The sequence below is a fragment of the Bos mutus genome, chromosome 14 (genome assembly GCF_027580195.1).
Source record: "Bos mutus isolate GX-2022 chromosome 14, NWIPB_WYAK_1.1, whole genome shotgun sequence".
Classification (NCBI taxonomy): Eukaryota; Metazoa; Chordata; class Mammalia; order Artiodactyla; family Bovidae; genus Bos; species Bos mutus.
The window spans coordinates 48,294,981-48,314,490 of record NC_091630.1 but is presented as its reverse complement, the minus strand read 5'-3'; the positions used below and the strand labels follow the sequence as shown (position 1 = coordinate 48,314,490).

Genomic DNA, 19,510 nt, shown 5'->3' with positions numbered 1-19,510 from the left:
AAGAGTAGAGAAAAATCCTCCTTTTTTTTTTTTTCAATCAAGAAATCAAAGACTCTGCTTCCTAGTCCCTGAAATGAAATGGTCCCTTTCAGGGCTGATGCTGTGTTTCCAGACCTGTAAGCACTGTTAACCATCAGCCTTTCACTCCTTCTGGGTGCATTCACCCAAACTCCATTCTTGTTAGAAACTGTGAAAAAGCATTCCTGCAAAAGCTGTTAAAACTACAGACAATAAATCTGGTAAATCCTACTAGTCGGTCAGTTCCATTATTCTGTTTCTCATCTCAATATAACGGCCACTGGTTTGTGAGATATACCCATGAACATAAGAAACATCAAGACGCATCTAGAGGCCTTGTCCTCAGACTCTCTGAGGGCTAGCAGTCTTCATGAGACTTCATGTGGGAGTGGAAGGCTTCTTGATCTGAGAAGGTCTTCCCACAGGTATTACAGGGAGAGCCGTCATCCTCCCTGTGCGAGCGCCGGACATGGCTGTCGTGAGCAGCATGCGATGCAAAAGATTTACCACAGTACTTGCATTTGAAGGGCTTCTCCCCCGAGTGCTGCCTGATATGCGTGCGGAGTATACTGGAGGCAGTGAATTTCTGCAGAGGACAGAAAGCACAGGAAAAAATAAAATGCCATCCACCAATGAAATAAAGGAGTTAATTTCATTATGACTGATCCTTGGTGTTGTTTTCTTGAAAAATTGTGTCTGACTCTTTTGCGACCCCATGGACTGTGGCCCACCAGGCTCCGCTGTCCCTGGGATTCTCCAGGCAAGAATACTAGAATGGTTGCCATTTCCTCTTCCAGGGGATCTTCATGACCCAGGGATTGAATCCACATTTCCTACACTGGCAGGTGGATCCTTTACCCCTGAGCCACCTCAGAAGCCCTCATTGATCCTGATATCACACTTTCATTCTCCGCAGTCAACAAATCCTGGATTTTAATGCTATAGGGCACTCTTGGTCACCAGGAATAGCCTTAATAAAAAAGGACATGATGGACATGCCACTGGTTACCACAGTGGCCCTTCAATGGCTAAGATCGTCTGGGTGTCTAGTCAAAAATGCAGGTTGACCTGATGAGTACGCTCTTTTGGGTAAGAAGGCAGCTGCATTTAAGCAGATGGTACTGAGATCACACTCCAGGATGATCTGCATTATGGAAGGAATTGCTAACATTGGCCACTGTCTTTGCATACATGGGTACCTTATTGGTTTCTTTCTTTTTTTTTTTTTAGTTAAACTTTTAGAGTAATAGTGATTCATATGCAGTTAGAAGAAACAGAGATTCTGGGTACCCTTTACCCAGTTTCCCCAGTGGTTGCATCTTACAACTTAGGGTAATATCACAATCAGGATGTTGACATTGAAAGAGTCAAGAAAATTAGAGATACCAAGGGAACATTTCATGCTAAGATGGGCACAATAAAGGACAGAAATGGTATGGACTTAGCAGAAGCAGAAGATATTAACAAGAGGTGGCAAGAATACACAGAAGAACTAAACAAAAAAGATCTTCATGACCCAGATAACCACTATGGTGTGATCACTCACCTAGAGCTAGACATCTTGGGATGCAAAGTCAAGTGGGCCTTAGAAAGCATCACTACAAACAAAGCTAGTGGAGCTGATAGAATTCCAGTTGAGTTATTTCAAATCCTAAAAGATAATGCTGTGAAAGTGCTGCACTCAATATACCAGCAAATTTGGAAAACTCAGCAGTGGACACAAGACTGGAAAAGGTCAGTTTTCATTCCAATCCCAAAGAAAGACATGCCAAAGAATGCTCAAACTACCACACAATTGCACTCATCTCACACACTAGCAAAGTAATGCTCAAAATTCTCCAAGCCAGGCTTCAAAAGTAAGTGAACCCAGAACTTTTAGATGTTCAAGCTGGATTTAGGAAAGGCAGAGGAACCAGAGATCAAATTGCCAACATCCGCTGGATCATCAAAAAAGCAAGAGAATTCCAGAAAAACATCTACTTCTGCTTTACTGATTACATCAAAGTCTTTGACAGTGTAGATCACAAAAAACTGTGGAAAATGCTTCAAGAGATGGGAATACCAGACCACCTGACCTTCCTCCTGAGAAATTTGTATGCAAGTCAAGAAGCAAGTTAGAACCAGACAAGGAACAACAGACTGGTTCCAAATTGGGAAAGGAGTACATTAAGGCTGTATACTGTCACCCTGCTTATTCAACTTCTATGCATAGTACATCATGTGAAATGCTGGGCTCAGTGAAGCACAAGCTGGAATCAAGATTGCCAGGAGAAAATATCAATAACCTCAGATACACGATGATGCCACCCTTATGGCAGAAAGTAAAGAGGAACTAAAGAGCCTCTTGATCAGAGTGAAAGAGGAGAGTGAAAAAACTGGCTTAAAACTTAACATTCAAAAAACTAAGATCATGGCATCCAGTCCCATCACTTTATGGCAAATAGATGGGGAAACAATGGAAACAGTGAGAGACTTTACTTTGGGGGGGTTCCAAAATCACTGCAGATGGTGATTGCAGCCATGAAATTAAAAGATGCATACTCCTTGGAAAAAAAGTTATGACCAACCTAGACAGCATATTAAAAAGCAGAGACATTACTTTGCCAACAAAGGTCCATCTAGTCAAAGCTGTGGTTTTTCCAGTAGTCATGTACGATGTGAGAGTTGGACTATACTATAAAGAAAGCTGAGCACTGAAGAATTGATGCTTTTGAACTGTGGTGTTGGAGAAGACTCTTGAGAGTCCCTTGGACTGCAAGGAGATCCAGCCATTCCATCCTAAAGGAAATCATTCCTGAATATTCATTGGAAGGACTGATGCTGAAGCTGAAACTCCAATACTTTGGCCACCTGATGTGAAGCAGTGACTCATTGGCAAAGACCCTGATGCTGGGAAAGATTGAAGGTGGGAGGAGAAGGGGACAACTGAGGATGAGATAGTTGGATGGCATCACCGAGTCAATGGACATGAGTTTGAGTAAGCTGCAGGAGTTGGTGATGGACAGGGAAGCATGGCATGCTGCAGTCCATGAGGTTGCAAAGGGTCAGATGTGAGTGAGCAACCGGACTGAACTGAACAGAACATTTCCATCACAAGGACCCTCATGTCACCCTGTGACAGGCACACATAGTTCCCCCTCACACCTACTTTTAAGCCATTGCAACCATTAATCTCTTCTCCATTTCTGTAATTTTATTATTTTGAGAATGTTATGTACATGGAAACATACAATATATAACCTTTGGGGATCAGCGGTTCTCTGCAGAATTTTTTTTGCAGATTCACACAAGGTCTTTCATGTACAACAGCTCATCCTTTGTTTAAAAAAAAAGTAGTTTATTTGTGGCTGTGCTGGGTCTTTGTTGCCGCGAGGCCCTTTTCTGTAGTTGTGGAGCAGGGGGCTACGCTCTAGTTGCGGTGCTCGGGCTTTCCACTGCGGTCTTGTTGCGAAGCACGGGCTTTAGGTGCATGGGTTTCGTAATTGTGGCATGTAGCCCACCAGGTGCGGCTTCTCAGCTACATAGCACAGGCTCAGTATTTCGGGAACGCAGGCTTAGTTGCTCCGCAACATATGGGATCTTCCTGGATCAGGGATCGTTCCCGTGTCTCCTACACTGGCAGGTGGATTCTTTACCACTGGAACACCAGAGAAGTCCCAGCTCACCCACTTTGATAGCTGAGAAGAATTCCATGGTGTGGATGTTCCAGTCTGTTTAATCACCTACCCATGGAATGGTATCTGAGTTATTTCCAGTTTGAGGTTTCTATGAATAAAGCTGCTATTAATATTTGTGTACAGGTTTTAGCATGAACACAAACTTTCACTGCTCTGGGATAAATGCCCAGGAGAGCAATTGCTGGGTTGAATGGTTGTTACAAGTTTAGTTCTTAAACTGCCAAACAGTTTTCCAGAGTAGTTCTACTATTTTAGGTTCACAAGTGCTTTGCTGTTTTTACATGGCCATTTTGTTTCTTTCCTTCACTTATACCCTTTCTCCTAATTCATTTCAATACTCTGCTCTGACCTTTGTCACTTTCAAGTATTTATTAGAGATGTAATGACCCCAATTTGGGAGTCTGCTGACAGTGATACAAAACACCAGGTTAAACCAGTGGCCTTGGAGTTTCAGGACTGGGTCTGTGTGGGGTTGGACCACTGCTCACTAAGGAGCACAAGGTGTGGGCGCCTAGGACAGTCTCCAGCAGCTCAGGTGACAGGAGTCTAACTAGAAGTCAGAACCTCAGGGCTTCCCTACAGCTCAGTGGTAAAGAGTTCTGTCTGCCAAATGCAGGAGACTAGGTTTGATCGCTCGTCTAGGAAGATCCCAGATGCCTAGGAGTAACTAAGCCTGTGCGCCACAACTATTGAGCCTGTTCTCTAGAGCCTGGAAGTTGCAATTATTGAGCCCATGGGCTGCCAACTACAGAAGCTTATGAGCCCTAGAGCCTGTGCTCTGCAACAAGAGCAGCCACTGCAAGGAGAAGCCTGTGAACCACAGCTAGAGAGTAGGCCCTGCTTGCCACAACTAGAGAAAAGCCTGTGCAGCCACGAAGACCCAGCAGAGCCAAAAAAACCTAACTAACTAGCTAAAAAAAAAAAAAAATCAGAACATCAAACAGCTCATTTATGACCCAAGTGCATTGAGTCACCCCTTTGGGTATCTCTCATTCCCAGATTAGCCAGAAATTCAAGGTGAGGATCAGAATTTGAACGCCAGGAAGAGGAGGGGCGGTGGGGTATTTTGAGCCTGCTCTGGAAATCTGGCAGGAGATCAGTGATCCCTCAGGATAGATTCCTCGTCCAGGCAAATCCAGAGCCACCCTCCTTAGGTCTGTGCTAGCTGCACATTGTCTAGTTATGTCTTAGCCCCAGTTTGCTACACTGATTATTTCCATTCTATTGACACAGTTTCTTTGGTGGTATCCGTTTCCCTAAGCCAGGTAGTTTTATTCCTCTTTTGGAACTTTAACAGTCACCCTAATAGAGACTATATTTCTTTCATGGCTACATTATTTTAAAAAAATAAATGGCTTGATGATAGAAATAGCAGATTCCAGTGTATCCAATAAGATTTTCTAAAATGATGGAAATGTTATGTCCATGCCAATGTGGCGGTTCCAGCCATCAATGGTGGGACTGTTGAGCACTTGAAATGTGGCCAGTGTCACCGGCTTACTAAATTTTCAATTTTATTTCATTTTTAGTAAATTAAATAGCTACATATGGCTAATGGGTAACTACACATTGAACAGCCCAGATGTACCTCATCGAAAGAGGACATGAGGTGTTTTGGTTTAGTATTTTTAAAGTTAACCCAGCAACTTTTGTTCCTAACCCAGCAACCCCTAACCATGATATATTTGTCTCTTCATTTTTATAAATTAGTATTCTGTTTAACACGATTAGATGCTACTTCAGCAAAAGTGCTCTGGAAACCAAGACTAGCGAAATTTAAGAGTCTGTACTTAAAAAAAAAAAAGGCGGTCTGTACTTCACGTCTGTTATCATTGGAATCTTATAAATTTAGGGTCTGTTTCATAACAAATGCCTTGAGTGCCAATTTGGCAATAGTAGGTTGTATCTGATCATTGTAAGCAAACATGAGTATAATCTGGGGTGGAAATTGGGGATGGGCTAATGATGAATTAATTTACCAGGGACTCATTATAAGCCAGGGTTTATTCTATAAGTTCTTATCCATGGACACGCAAACAGGGCTCAAGGCAGATTCCTTAAAAGAAGGTTCCACTGAGACTTCACTGGCAGTTTAGTGGTTAAGACTCTGCCCTTCCACTGCAGTGACATGAGATTGATCCCTGGTCGGGGAACTAAGATCCCACACGCTGTGTGCGGTGTGCTGTGTGCTGTGTGGGGTGGGGCAAAAGAAAAGAAGGTCCATTTACCTTAGTACAATACACACAGTGGTAGGGTCTGTCTCCAGAGTGGACTCTCATGTGTTTGTTTAGACTGGAAGACTGAGAGAAACATTTCCCGCATGTAGAACACTAAGACAGAAAAGAAAAATAGAGTTGAAACCACATTTCCCCGCTAGGAAGTTAACTTCACCATTATGTTTATCTCGGCGGTGGTGACGGTGGGGGAGGACTAGTATGCAGAGGATGGAGCAGATGCAGGCTGAGGGTCTAGCTGAGACGGGTGAGGGCGTCACAGGACTCTGGGGAAGAATCCAACACCACATTCTGGTCCACAGCCTACTCAGCGCTGTGGCTCCAAGCCATTCCTCGAAAGTCTTTGGACGCTAGCTGCCTAGATATATAACCCTGGTGCGTAACAGAGGCCTGACTCTGTCCTGCTCTGTCAACAGGTAGCTGTGTGACCAAAACAAATCAGTTAAACTTGGAGTCTTTGCTCAATTTTCCTCATGGGTAAAATACTTGCCCTGCTGTTCTCACAAGGCTGGGAGGAAATTGTAAGTCCTCAGCAATGAATTCACCAAGTATTTATGGAGAACCTCTCAACACTCTGCTACAGACGAGGAGTAAAAATCTCGTGGGAGTGGGGACAGATATGTAGACCCAAGTGGCAATACAGGTGACAAATGACGCAAAAAATGTACCTACAAAAAAAAGGGCAATTTGGGGGGGGCCGGTGAAAGCAAGCAGTATAGCCACCTGCTATAGGAACGACAGGCACGCGTCATTTCTCTGTGTTCTGGACTCTGATGACTCCTGTCCAATCTTCTCAGGAATTCTGAACCAGGTAAAAGAAACTACTGTGTTTCTGGACTCTCTTCCGCAGGTGTCCTTATGGGCACACATGGGAGCCTGGCTATTTTTATTTATTTAACTTTATTTTAACAATTTTTATTAGAGTTGCTTCACACTGTTGTGTTAGTTTCTGCTGTACAGCAATATGAATCAGTCACACGTGTGTGTGTGTGTGTGTATACACACACATCCTCTTTTTTGGATTTCTTTCCCATTTAGGTCACCCCAAAGCACTGAGCTCCCTGTGCTACACAGTAGGTTTTCATGAGTATCTATTTTACACATAGTAGTGTATACCCAAGTATACATACCAAAGGGGGAAGAGGGGTGGACTGTATCCATGTCTGCTTTACAAAAATAGGTTTATCTGAACCATTTTTCTAGATTCCACATATAAGCGATATTATGTCTGTTTTTCTCTTTCCGACTTACTTCACTCTGTTTGACGGTCTCTAGGTCTATCCACGTCTCTGCAAATGAACCTAGGTATTTTTAGATGGTGGGATTTGGGGGTGGATTTTAAAAATCTTCTCTAATTTTTCTTTACTACTTGAAGTTTGAATAAGGAGCATGTATTGTCATTGAAAGTGAAGGTCGCTCAGTCGTGTCCAAATCTGTGACCCCATGAACTACACAGTCCAGGGAATTCTCCAAGACTATAATACTGGAGTGGGTAGCCTTTCCCTTCTCCAGGAGATCTTCCCAACCCAGGGATGGAACCCAGATCTCCCGCATTGCAGCTGAGCCATAAGGGAAGCCCATATTGTCATTACTAAAGCAAAAATAGTCAGATGTTGAAGTTATCATTGCAAAAAGAACAGATCAATTTTAAATGAAAGGGAAGCAATTAGAACATGAACCTGTTCTTGGAAATTAAAAATAACCAATGAAAAGGTACAGAATGAAATGCTGTAGTCAACAGGCTCAGCTGACTGCTAAAGACTGAAACATGACATAAAAATGAAGGTTGAGAACTCTCAGAGAATGCTGATGAAAAAAAGTAAAGGTTAATGAATACAAAGAAGTGGATTCAACCTAACATTTGGCTAAAGGAAGAGAACAAAAAATGGAAGATAGAAATAGCCAAGGAGAGTACAAGAGAGGGCCTTCCCTGGGGGTGAGGACTCCAGGCTTCCACAGCAGGCGTAGGGGTTCAGTCCCTATTTGGGGAACTAAGATTCTGCAGGCTGAAAAAGAAACCCCGAAAGTGCAGGAGAATCCCTCTGAGCTTAGGCTCTGTGCCTTCAGACGGAAAGAATACTTCGTCTTTTACTGACTACAAAGCAGGCAGGGGTGAAAAAAAAAAAGGAAGGAAAGAAAAAAGAAACATTGAACACACTCTGTTAAAATTTCAGACATCAACTGACAAACCACAAGACAAATACAAACTAGCCAAGAAAATATATCTTATTTTATTTTTTAGATTACTCTTTATCTTAATCGCTGAACCACCAGGGGAGGTCTCAGAAAATATATTTTAATAAAATGTAAACCTCATAAGTAACAAAGATGCAAAGCCAAGCAAGATACCATTTTTCATCTATAAAAATGTGAACATAAGAAGGATAATATTGTGGGAGACTTGGGGTTACTGACTACACACACTGCAAGCCCCAGCTGGTTGGACTGTTTGGAAAGGTGTGCGGTACCTTAATTCAAGTGCCTTAAAATTGTACCTTTGACTCAATCTTTCTACTTCTAGGACTGTATCCCAAAGAAATAATCAGAAATGAAAAACAGAGTGATTTATAGATAATATTGTTCACTGCAGCCATGCTGGGGGGAAATGCACAAAACAGTAGATTTTTAAGTACATAACATCAGTATGACCCCAAGCGTATTAAAAATACATACACATATAGAAAAAAATTAAACCTAAAATAACTTTGGGCCATAACATATCTAGTGGTTTTTGTTTTCTTTTTATCTCTAGTGTATATTGTTTTCTCATGTTAAAAAACTGCAGATAAAAAATAAAATTTTAAGTTTACCAAGTGAAGACATAAAAATCATGCTTGGCTTTATTCTCTATCATACTCCCAGAAAGACTGGAGTTTAATGGCTTCTTTCCAATTGTGTTTCCATTTATATGTAAACATTATATACAGTGTACATGATTTTCTAAGTGACATCATTCCACACATATTTTACAACTTGTTTGTGCTTAATAAGCCAAACTTTACATAACCAATTCCCAATTGATTTACATGTAGAATACTGGACAGTATAACTTTTTACTCTGCCAATCTATAGCTGAGAATAAAGAAGGCTGATGCTTTTGAATTGTGATGCTGGAGAAGACTCTTGAGAGTCCCTTGGACTGCAAGGACATCAAACCAGTCAATCCTAGTGGAAATCAACCCTGAATATTCACTGGATGGACTAATGCTAAAGCTGAAGCTCCAGTACTTTGGCCACCTGATGCAAACAGCAGACTCGTTGGAAAAGACCCTGATGCTAATGCTGGGAAAGATTGAGGGCAGCAGGAGGAGAAGGGGGCAACAGAGGATGGGATGGTTGGATGCTATCATTGACTCAAAGGACATGAGTTTGAGCAAACTCTGGAAAATAGTGGAGGACAGGGAAGCCTGGTGTGCTGCAGTCTATGGGGTTGCAAAGAGTTGGACATGACTGAGCAACCAAACAACAAAAGGTGAGAAATGATTTCACTGTCTTAATAATTTAAAATTTCTTAGATTTACAAAAACAATTTGAGATCATTGTAAAAATACTCAGATTTTACAGCTGTATATAACACAGTGATTGTGATATTTCCAGGAGCTTCACTGTGAACAGAAAGGGAGAGACAAGAGCAGTTTTATTTCTTCAAATGAAGAGTGGGGCTGGCAGGAGTCCTGACAGCACTGAAGCCTAATCTGAATCTGTCGGTCTGTACCCAAGCCCCATCCTCTTTATCCTAATTAAGACCAGTGGTAGTCAGCACTTTCTTGCACCAAGTCTGGCAGAGCCACCACATATCCAGAATGGTAGACAATGGCTCCCCAATGCACCAGTGTTTCTTTCTTCCTTACAAAGTCCCTGGCATGGCACAAAAGCCACCCATCCTTTGGACCATGCCTGTAACTATCAGTATGCCTGCACAGTGGACCTAGAGATTATCATACTAAGCAAAGAAAGTCAGAAAGCGGAAGACAAATACCATATGATGTCACTACTATGTGGAATCTAAAATATGACACAAACGAAGTTATCTACAAAACAGAAAAAGGCTCACAGACACAGGGGTCATTATGGTTGCCAACGGAGAAGAGGGTGGGGAAGGGAAGGATTGGGAGTTTGGGAATAGCTGATGCAACCTAGTGTATATAGGACAGATAGACAACACAGTCCTACTGTATGGCAAGGGGAACTATATTTAATATCCTGTGATAAACCATAATGGAAAATAATATGAAAACAAATGTATGTATGTGTATAACTGAGTCACTTTGCTGTACGGCAGAAATTAATACAACGTTGTAAACCAAACTATGCTTCAATAAAACGTTAAAAAAAAAAAAAAAGCCTGAACACATTATGGAACAAGGTATGGTTACCTAAAACCACAGGCCAAGGTCTTTCTCAACTGGGATGTCTCAACCCTCCCCCCAACCCCCAGTCAACTTCATCTCCAAATAAACCAGACACTTCCTCAGTCCTAGGTTCTGCTCACGGCCACCTGTCTATGAGGCCTTTCATGGCCCACATGTAGAAAGACACCGTCTTCTGCCCCTGTCTACCATGCATCCGCCAGCTTCAACACTCAGGCATCATGTCTTGGTCCACGGACCATCACATTGGGTCCATGTCTGCCCTTTCACAGCACTGCCACTTCCTTCAGAGACCCTGTCCCATCCTCCCATCCCAGTAACTTGCACCCAGGAGGCCCTCGGGGTGCACCCAGGGGTTTGGGGAAAAAGCCTGAAAGCAGAGTGCTAGAGAGAGATGGGTCACTGCCCTAACTCTTACCTTGTGAGGCCGATGCTTCTCATGAACGTGAAGGATGTGGATCCGGAGCCGGTCCCTCTTCTCAAAGGATCGTTTGCATAAAGAACAGGGAAATTTCCTGTCACCCTTGTCCACACAAGGCGTGTACTTTAGATGCTTGTCTCTGTAATATTTGTAGGTAAATACTTTGCCACATCTTTCACACCTGTACCCTTCCGCAGACTCTGTCAAACACAGGGGGAAAAGTGGCTTGGTCAGCTATCTTCCCACATTCTTACTTTCTTTAGGACTGTCTTTTACAACCTTTTATTACAAAAAATTTTAAACAAATACCAAAGTCAAAATAATAGAATAAACCCTCTTGGGCCCAAACACCAGGCTTTGACAGTGACTGACTCACATCACTTCCCCCAACAGATTATTTTTAATACCGATTTCTCACTTGTTTCATCAACACCTCAGCCCACAATCTTTAATGGATAATGACTTTCTTGGGGAGCAGGGCGGCATGTGGGATCTTAGTTCCCCAACTAGGGATCGAACTCGCGTCCCCTGCAGAGGAAGTGCAGTCTTAACCACTGGACTGCCAGGCAAGTCCCTGATAACAACTTTTTGAAAAGCATAACCATAAAGCCACTGTCATACCTAATTGTCAAAACCTTATTCCTTAATAGATAGAAACACATATATATTTGTTTATAATACATATACACGCACTTATGTTTGTTTATTTTTCAGTCAGTTGGTTCAGCGTAGGATTCAAAGTCTACATGTTGTCCACAGTTACTATGTCTCTTCAATGTCTTAATCTCTAGGTTCCTTTTCCTTTTTGTTCCTGAAATATATTTATTGAAGACACCCTTCCTCCAGCCCTATTTATGAGCAGGTCAGTCTTATAGTTGCTTCCTAACTGGCCTGTGTTGTTACAAGGTTCATGTACCAAATACCTACTGTATTTGTGCTTTTCAGATCAGACTGAGCTACAAGTTCAAGCAGTTCACCCTTTGGGGGCCTTGATGGGCACCCAGAGCTTCTTCCCAGGCTTCATTAAGTGCTGCTCCATTGGACCTCACTTACAAAGACTCAGGTACCCTTTTAGCTAACAATGCATTTCTCTGAGCTTTCGGGGAAGATTCCAGAACTAAAACATGGGATTATCATGATGACTAATTTAACCCTGACACTGAGTTCAAACCAACAAGTGACTCTATCACTGAGCGACAGACTAGACTGAGGAAGGTAACTCCGTTTTCATCAGAGGAGGAGAGAGGTTGGGGAGAGGTTAGAGAAGGTGCAGCCAAATCTAGCAGAAGAGATGCCAGGCTCAGGGGTGTCTATGTGTTGGGGTGGGAAGGGGAAGGATCGGGGCCACCTACAAAAGCGTTCCTGCTGAGGACACTCTGGATTCCAGAGGATCAAGTGGTTTTGACTATGAATGCATCAATGAAACCTCACTGCCTCTGCTCCAGGGAGGCAGAGAGTAGCCAAGACTGAGTACATGCAAGAGTGTGTAGGTGGAAGTTTTTTAGTCAGCTTGGGGACAGCGGGAAAGCTATCCACTGGGGGCTTTGTTAGTCAACAACTGCATGCTAGGCACATTTAACAGGTGGCCAAGGAAAGAAATCATTTCATTTATTAAGTAAATAAGCAGGAAGGCAGCCACCAGCCCCAGGACGATCCATTGCTCAGTCTCGTCTACCGCTTTCATTGAGGTGCTAATGCTCTCAGAACCTCCCTGCTGGGACGGTTTTTGCTCGAAGCTAGAATTTTCATTGGTTAGAAATACCTGGCCTTCCAGCTTCCGGGGTGGGAAGGGGGTTGTCTACAAGACAGGGTCAGCGAGTCTTTACAAATTAAAGCCCGAAGGCACACCAAAATTCAGAATAGGGGCACAATAGTCAATTTGCATAAGAACCACCACTTAGGCAGAAATGACACAGCACCCTTACTAATTAGGCTTCAGCCGCCTACGTTTTCAGCTCAGGTTCTTGGAAATTTTATCTTAACCTAATTTTGTCCTGTTTCCTTTCCTTCCTCCTCCATCCCATTTCAATTTTTTTCAGCCAAATGGTTTCCTGAAACTGAAAATGATGCTTTCTGCCCCACCTAGACAACTCTTTAGATAGAGTTTGGTAGTGATTAAGAACTATCTACGCATTCCCCACCCCCCGCCCAAAACACACACTCTGGGGGTTTGCCACCTAGACAACTCTTTAGATAGAGTTGGGTAGTGACTAAGAACTATCTACACATTCCCCACCCTCACCACCACCCCCTGCCCCCCACCCAAAACACACTGAGGGTTTGCAAACTTTGCAAACTCTAGGTTTGCAAACTCTAGATAACCCGCCCACATAGGGCCCTTCCCTCCCACTCAACACCTTAAAGGGGAAGGCTCCTACCAAGTCTCAAGAAAAGGTTTGGATAAAACACAAAAACTTTCTTCTGAGAGGACAGAAGAATGTTGATTTTTCATTTCTTTTAATTCTATTCTCAACCATTCTTACTAACAGAAAGCCATGAACTTATGCAGATATAATTTGGTTCAGAAGTGTAACACAGGGACTTCCCCGGTGGTCCAGTGGCTAGGACTCTATGCTTCCAACGCCAGGGACCTGGGTTCGGTCCCTAGGTGAAGGCATTAGATCCCAAGTTCTGCTAAAGAACCTGCATGCCACAACTATGACCCAGTGAAGCCAAATAAATATTTAAAAAAAGAAAGAAGTGTAGTACAGGTGGGTACTACACCAGGTACTACACCTGCTGGTGTTTCTCCCCACCCCACTGACCATGGTAAGCCCTTATCCCTGGTGCTTATGATTTACTTAATAATTATTCTACTATTGGGCATTTGTTTGTGACTTTTCACAAAAAGGAATGATGCTGTATTAAAAATCCCTATGGACAAAGCTTTTCCTATTGGAGTATTTCCTAAAGACAAATTTCCAGAAGAGTATTACTGATACATCAAAGGTTATGAACGTTTTAATAGCTCTGATACATAGTGCTGAATAACTTTACAAAAAGATAATGATTCTATTTTGTGAGTTGTCAAGCATGTATCTTTCTCAAATCCATTTGGCACTTCTATTTCAGCAGTGCTTGGTACCTCTTGGGAAGTGACTAAAAAGGCTTGGTTTGGTGCCAACTATGGGGCAACTGTGAAGTCCAGACCCCAGAGAATTCTGCCATCTCACCCCTCACCCTCATCCCCACACCATCCATAAGCTGGGGTACTGAGAAGACAGTTCAACAACCCCTCATTATTTGGCCTCCAGAAAGAGACTGTTCATTGTTCACCTCTTAATCCCTGGTGAACACATCCTTGCCCTTGGCTTCACTGTATCCCCAAGCCTGGATTGTCTTGCCTTTCCCTGCCTAAACTGTGGTGAGCATGCGTGCATGCTTAATCGTGTCTCTCTGCTATCCCATGAACTGTAGCCCTCCAGGTTCCTCTCTCCCTGAAATTTTCCAGGCAGGAATACTAGAGTGGGTTGCCATTTCCTACTCCAGGGGATCTTCCTGACCTGGGGATGGAATTTGAGTCTCCTGCATTGGTAGGCAGATTCTTCACCAATGGGCCACCTGGGAAGCCCAAAACTCATCCCTTAATTCACCACATCCCTAAGCAGTTTTCCCCAATCTAGTCTAGTCTTCCACCTTCCTTCAATACAGAAGGAATTCAGAGCAGGAGCTATTAAGGTGTTTACAGTTGTCTCCAGCCCTGAAGGGTCTCCGTCTAGCAGGGAGACATGCATGCAGACCATCACTGCAGTGTGATGAATGCAATTCACATTCTCTTTTACCTGCTGCTTATGACATCTATCCTAACAGAACAGGATGGTCTTCTACCTGGTTCACATATTAATTTGCATTTGTCTGGTCCCACGTATGAGATGACTGGTTCCCAGGCTTTTGTGGTTATAAAAATCAACCACCCAGAGAGCTTTTTTAAAATGCAAATCCCCAGCGAGTGGGTTGATGGTCCTCCAGCTCCCTGCTACTGAAATCTGGTCCAGGGAACAGCAGCAGCAGCAGCAGCATCCCCTAGTAGCTTGATAGAAATGCAAAATCTCCCATCCTGGAATGAGAATCTGCACCTTCCGAAACGGCCCCACATGTTAACACAACACTAAAACTGGAGAGCAAGAGTCTAGCTCCATGCTCCTCTAAGTGGACTGAGACCCAGTAAGAAAAACATTTTCTATTTGAGACCCGGTTCACACACATCCATGTGAAACAAAAGCCTCACCAAACAATGCTTAAGTGAGATTCATATCAATATTTTCTGTTCTATTTTATTCTTATTCTTTTTTCTTCTTTAATGCTGATCTCTACCACCAAACTGATTTCCCACCCTATTAACATATTGCAAGCCACCATTTGAAAAGCAGTGCTCTGCGTATGGCTGAGACCCTTTGCTGTCCACCTGAGACTATCACGACGTTGTTAATCAGCCATGCTGTTGCTGTTTAGTCACTGAGTTGTGTCCAGCTCTTTTCAACCCCATGGACTGTGAAGGGGATTTTTCAGGCAAGAATACTGGAGTGGGTTGCCATTTCCTTCTCCTGGGAATCTTCCCAACTCAGGGATTGAACCCGTGTCTCCTGCATTGCAGGCAGATTCTTTACCACTGAGCCACCAGGGAAGATCTAATCGGTCATACTCCAATACAAAATAAGAAGCTTAATTAAAAAAAAAAAATTTAATGAAAAAACAGTGACTTCCTGAGTTGTGTGAGCCTCTGCAGAGATGAATCAGAAGCTGGCTCATCTAAGGCAGAGGTTGCATCCATTTATTTCACTTTTATTTTATTCTCTGGGAGCGGGTGAAAGGGTAGAAGATAAAGGTATCCTGGTGAACAGCAGTAGCGTCAGCAGCTTTGGGAAGAGGAGGGCATCGTCCTCCAGCTGGCAAGACTCATGTGGCTAGAGACGCCCTTGAGTTCGGGGTTCTACATTAGAGCTGGGAGGCAGAAGTTCCACAAGCAAGTGGAGAAGCTGCAGGAAGGTGTTGGTCTGGGCAAAGAGCCCAGTCCTTCGACCAAGAGGACCTCACTGGGTGAGGCAAAGGTGTGCACTCACCTTCAGAGGACCCAGATGCCTGCTTCCCCTGCTTGAGAACCTGCAGGCTCACGGGAATGTCCAGAAACTTCTCATAGCAATCTCCGTACCACACGAGGAGCTCCTGGTTCTGGTAGATCTCCTTGCAGCTCTCGTAGAAGATCTGCCCTTGACATTGTACTGCCACCAGGTTCTGCTCCGACGGGAAACGGGCACAGTTGACATAGGACATCCAGTTCCCTGCACTTCCTTTTCCATCAATAAAGTGGCTCAACTGACCATCTTCAAAGATCTAAATGGAATCAAACAAACTTTAGAAATGTATCTTTTATTTTTCTTTTGGTTTGACACAGAAAATAAATTTACATATTAAAAATGTACAATTCAAATCTCACGCTTGATCTCTTTGAATATATTTATTATCAATATTATTAAGCCTAAATGGATTTATCAGCTGAAAGATATCTGTCTAGGTGGTGTGACAGTTTTAAAAGGTTTCTACTTTTATCACCTCTTGATTCCCAAGTTTCTAGGGTGAGCATATATTAACTTCATAAACAGAAGCAAAGGGAACAGGAGGTTACATTTAATTCTATCAGTTCAAGACAACCAATTTGTTTGGTATTTTATCTCAAATGAGTTTTCGTGTGTATTGATGGAGATATAATTTAATTCTTTCTCTCCAGTGAGTAATTCTGCAGTCTTTGATGCTTTGGTGTTACAAACAGATTCTGGGAAGTCTGGATTTCAGATTATTTTCCTAAAGTGTATTCCTCAAAATTCAGGGCAAGGGAGGATAGTCTGATACAGTCTGACATACTGTAGTCCTACCATCATGCCTCATACAGAGTTAAGAATAGCTGTTTTTAAAAATCCCCATTAGACAAATGATATCAAAAAATTTTAAATCTGGTCTTTGTCCTTTTGGACATATTCTTAGCATCACATGGTAATATTTAAAGTATTTGTTTTGTCTGTAAATATAACCCAGGGTATTGGCTCTTTGTATTCTGGGGCTAATCTTCAGATGAAAATGCCTTAAGGCACTGAAAAGATACACAGACTCCATGTGGAGGTGCTATCCCTAGCGGCTCTGCAGTTGCCTACTTTTCTCTTTATGTTGCAAAATAGACAGCACAAGACAGCTGAGTACTGCCGAGAGGGTCCCCTCTCCCAGAGGGGCAGAGGCCAGGCTTTATCCCCAGCGACCCTCCTCCCCACTTTCCGACAACCCATAAGAAACAAATTTACCTCCCACATCAGGGAATTGTCTCCGTGTGTCTTGACTTCGCTGGTGTTGACCACTTTACCCTGAAAGGGCCCAAACCTGACTCCTTTGGCCACAAGACTACTGCAGAACACCCCAAAATGTGCGACTTCACCAAACTTCGTCTGCTGGAGGCAGAGACCTAGCAGGAGACCCAGGGTAGGAAAGAAAGCCAGTGAAGAAACCTACTGTGTTTACCGCCATTAAATAAAAAAAGAAAATCCAAGCCAGGAGCCCTGCCTACCTTCTGGTAGCTGAAGGGAGTTGTTATCCAGAGTCTGAGGAAGAGAATCAGCCCCTAGAAAAAGACAGGATTAAACTCTTATTTTTTAAATAAAAGGTATTATAAAACGTGTCTTCCTCCTCATTCTCTAGAGCTTACCATTTGACCCTTCGAGGCTTCCGGTTCCTTTTACATATGCAGTGTCTCATTTTAGACTCAAAAGGACCCTAGCTGGTTAGGTGGTAATTAACCCCTGTTAGCAAATTCAAGGAACTGGAGAATCAGAGGTAATGCTGATTTTGACCAAGGTCAGATGGCTGGAGGGAGACTCCCAGACTGGATGGCAGCTGGCTCTCACTGAGACACCTTGGGCATCCTGGGAGAACCTGAGCCCACCTGATCAGCCCACACACAGCATGAGCCATTTCTCTTAAGACAACCTTGTTTAATCGTTAAGTCGTGTCTGACTCGGCGACCCTATGGACTGTAGCCCGCCAGGCTCCTCCGTCCATGGGATTCTCCAGGCAAGAATACTGGAGTGGGTTGTCATTGCCTTCCCCAGGCGTTCTTCCCCATTCAGGGATGGAACACGCGTCCCCTGCATTGGCACCGGGGAAGCAAAACAACGTTAAGAGTCATGCGGGTAGGGTTTCGGAGGTTAGCCTGGCCTCCCCAGCTCTATCTTCTGATGGAAGCACACACCCTCCCCTTCAGCACTCGCACTGCCTGGGATCCACCTAGAAGCGCCCCTTTCGCCTCCTGCTCCCACCTCTCTTCCAGTTGCCCCCGACTCCCGCATTATGGGGCCCGCCTTTACCGGCGCTATCGGTGGGGATCAGGAGGCCCGAGATCGCGTGCTGCAGGCGGGCTGAGTGCTGCGGGCTGGGGATGACCCCGTACAGAACCAAGTGCAGGTCTTCCTGGGTGAAGTGGTAGCGGCGAGAAGCCTTCCCTTTTCGGTTCACGAGTTTGGGGCCATCCTCAGAGGGCTCGCTGGGGGACCCCGATAACAGCTGCGAGGGCTTCGGCCTCTCAGGTAACAACGAAGCATCCACGGGGGGCGGCGGAACGAAAATCTCAGGTCCCCAACACTGGCCACTGTCGCTCCGGCCGGCGGTGTGTGCCAAGTCCTCGCTGGCGGCGCCGGTAAACTCACGACTGCTGTTCTGGAAGTGCGGCACCTCCCTGGGGAGGTGGGGAACAGGGTACCAGGTCGGCAGCTTGCTGTACCAGGGCAGGTCGCATAGCGGCTCCCTCGGGAGGGCCAGGCCCTGGCTTAGCAAGGGAGGCGCGGTCCGGAAGCCGAAGGGGGGCAGAGCCGGGGACGCTGCCAGGGCTTCCAGGGGCCGGAAAGGCTGGAAGCCCTCCTCTGCCGCGGTCAGGGTGTTCCCGTAGTGGCCGTAGGGCGGGAAAGGCGTGTAGTAGGCGGCCAGGTGTTGGGGGCTGCCCTGGAGCCAGTCGGGAGGGTAGCATCCCTTGTCCTGGGGGCCGGCCTCCCCCGGCGGCCGCAGGGCCATCCCCGGGCCACGGCGCTCGGCGGGTCTGCGGAAAAGCAAGGGCGGCCCGGTGAGGGGCGCTGGGCGCTGCAAGCCGGCTCCTGCGCGCCCAGCCTCCCCCGCCCGAGTCCAAGGACATTAGATAAACTTCCCACTTCGATTCCTTAAGACCTACCCGGCAAACGAAACAAAAACAGCAATTAAAAACACCGCCCAAACTCCCAAACAAAATAAAAACGAAAATCTGCCGGGATTCTGTCCGACACCGAGTTCCGGGTAAGTGTCGCCTTCGCGCTCCCTCTACAGACACACCTTGACCGGGCAGCGCTCGTCTCCAACACCCACGCTCGACGCCCGCCCCAAACCCGGCTCCTGCAAAATTCGCTTCAAGTTCCCTCCTCCGCCCTCTTCTCTGTCCTCCACACCCTCTTTTCCAGGGTGGGTCGGAGCCGCAGGACCTCCCCTCTCGCCGGGGCGGGGGCCGAGTGCTAGACCGCGCCTGGGGGCAGGCGGCAGCTTCGGGCGCTCCCGGGTCTCTAGCAGAAAGGACAGGGCCGAAAGCCCGGTCGGATTGCGTAGGAGTCGCGCTCCCCTAGCCCGGCTTCAGGTCCCGGGAGGCCGCTTCGCTGCGAGGCCCGGGTCTGACCCCGAGGACCCCGGCGGTCCCGGCTACGAAGAGGAGGAGATGGAGGAAGTGAGTGCCACTTTCGGCTCCTCTCTCAACTGCGGAGCCAGCGTGGGCTCCTCACGTGCGCCGAGTCCCGC

General features: G+C 45.1%; 1 protein-coding gene across 1 annotated transcript; it reads right to left on the bottom strand.

Moving 5' to 3' along the window:
* Positions 1-376: 376 nt before the first annotated feature.
* On the bottom strand, positions 377-18,766 carry PRDM14 (PR/SET domain 14). The gene is made up of 7 exons (XM_005897922.2): positions 18,067-18,766; positions 17,271-17,324; positions 17,011-17,168; positions 15,781-16,051; positions 10,718-10,920; positions 5,924-6,025; positions 377-604 (listed from the first exon to the last, which is right to left on the bottom strand). The coding sequence occupies exons 1-7, from the start codon at positions 18,764-18,766 to the stop codon at positions 377-379; spliced, it is 1,716 nt and encodes a 571-aa protein (XP_005897984.2).
* Between the last annotated feature and the right edge of the window lie 744 nt (positions 18,767-19,510).

What these genes read in the sequence shown, in the direction of transcription:
- PRDM14 (XM_005897922.2), bottom strand. Translation starts at nt 18,766, where the DNA reads ATGGCCCTGCGGCCGCCGGGGGAGGCCGGCCCCCAGGACAAGGGATGC. An exon ending in GGCATCTGGGTCCTCTGAAG is followed by an intron (nt 10,921 to 15,780) that starts GTGAGTGCACAC and finishes TGTGTTTGACAG; the next exon opens with AGTCTGCGGAAGGGTACAGG. An exon ending in ACTGTGTGTATTGTACTAAG is followed by an intron (nt 605 to 5,923) that starts GTAAATGGACCT and finishes TGTCCTCTGCAG; the next exon opens with AAATTCACTGCCTCCAGTAT.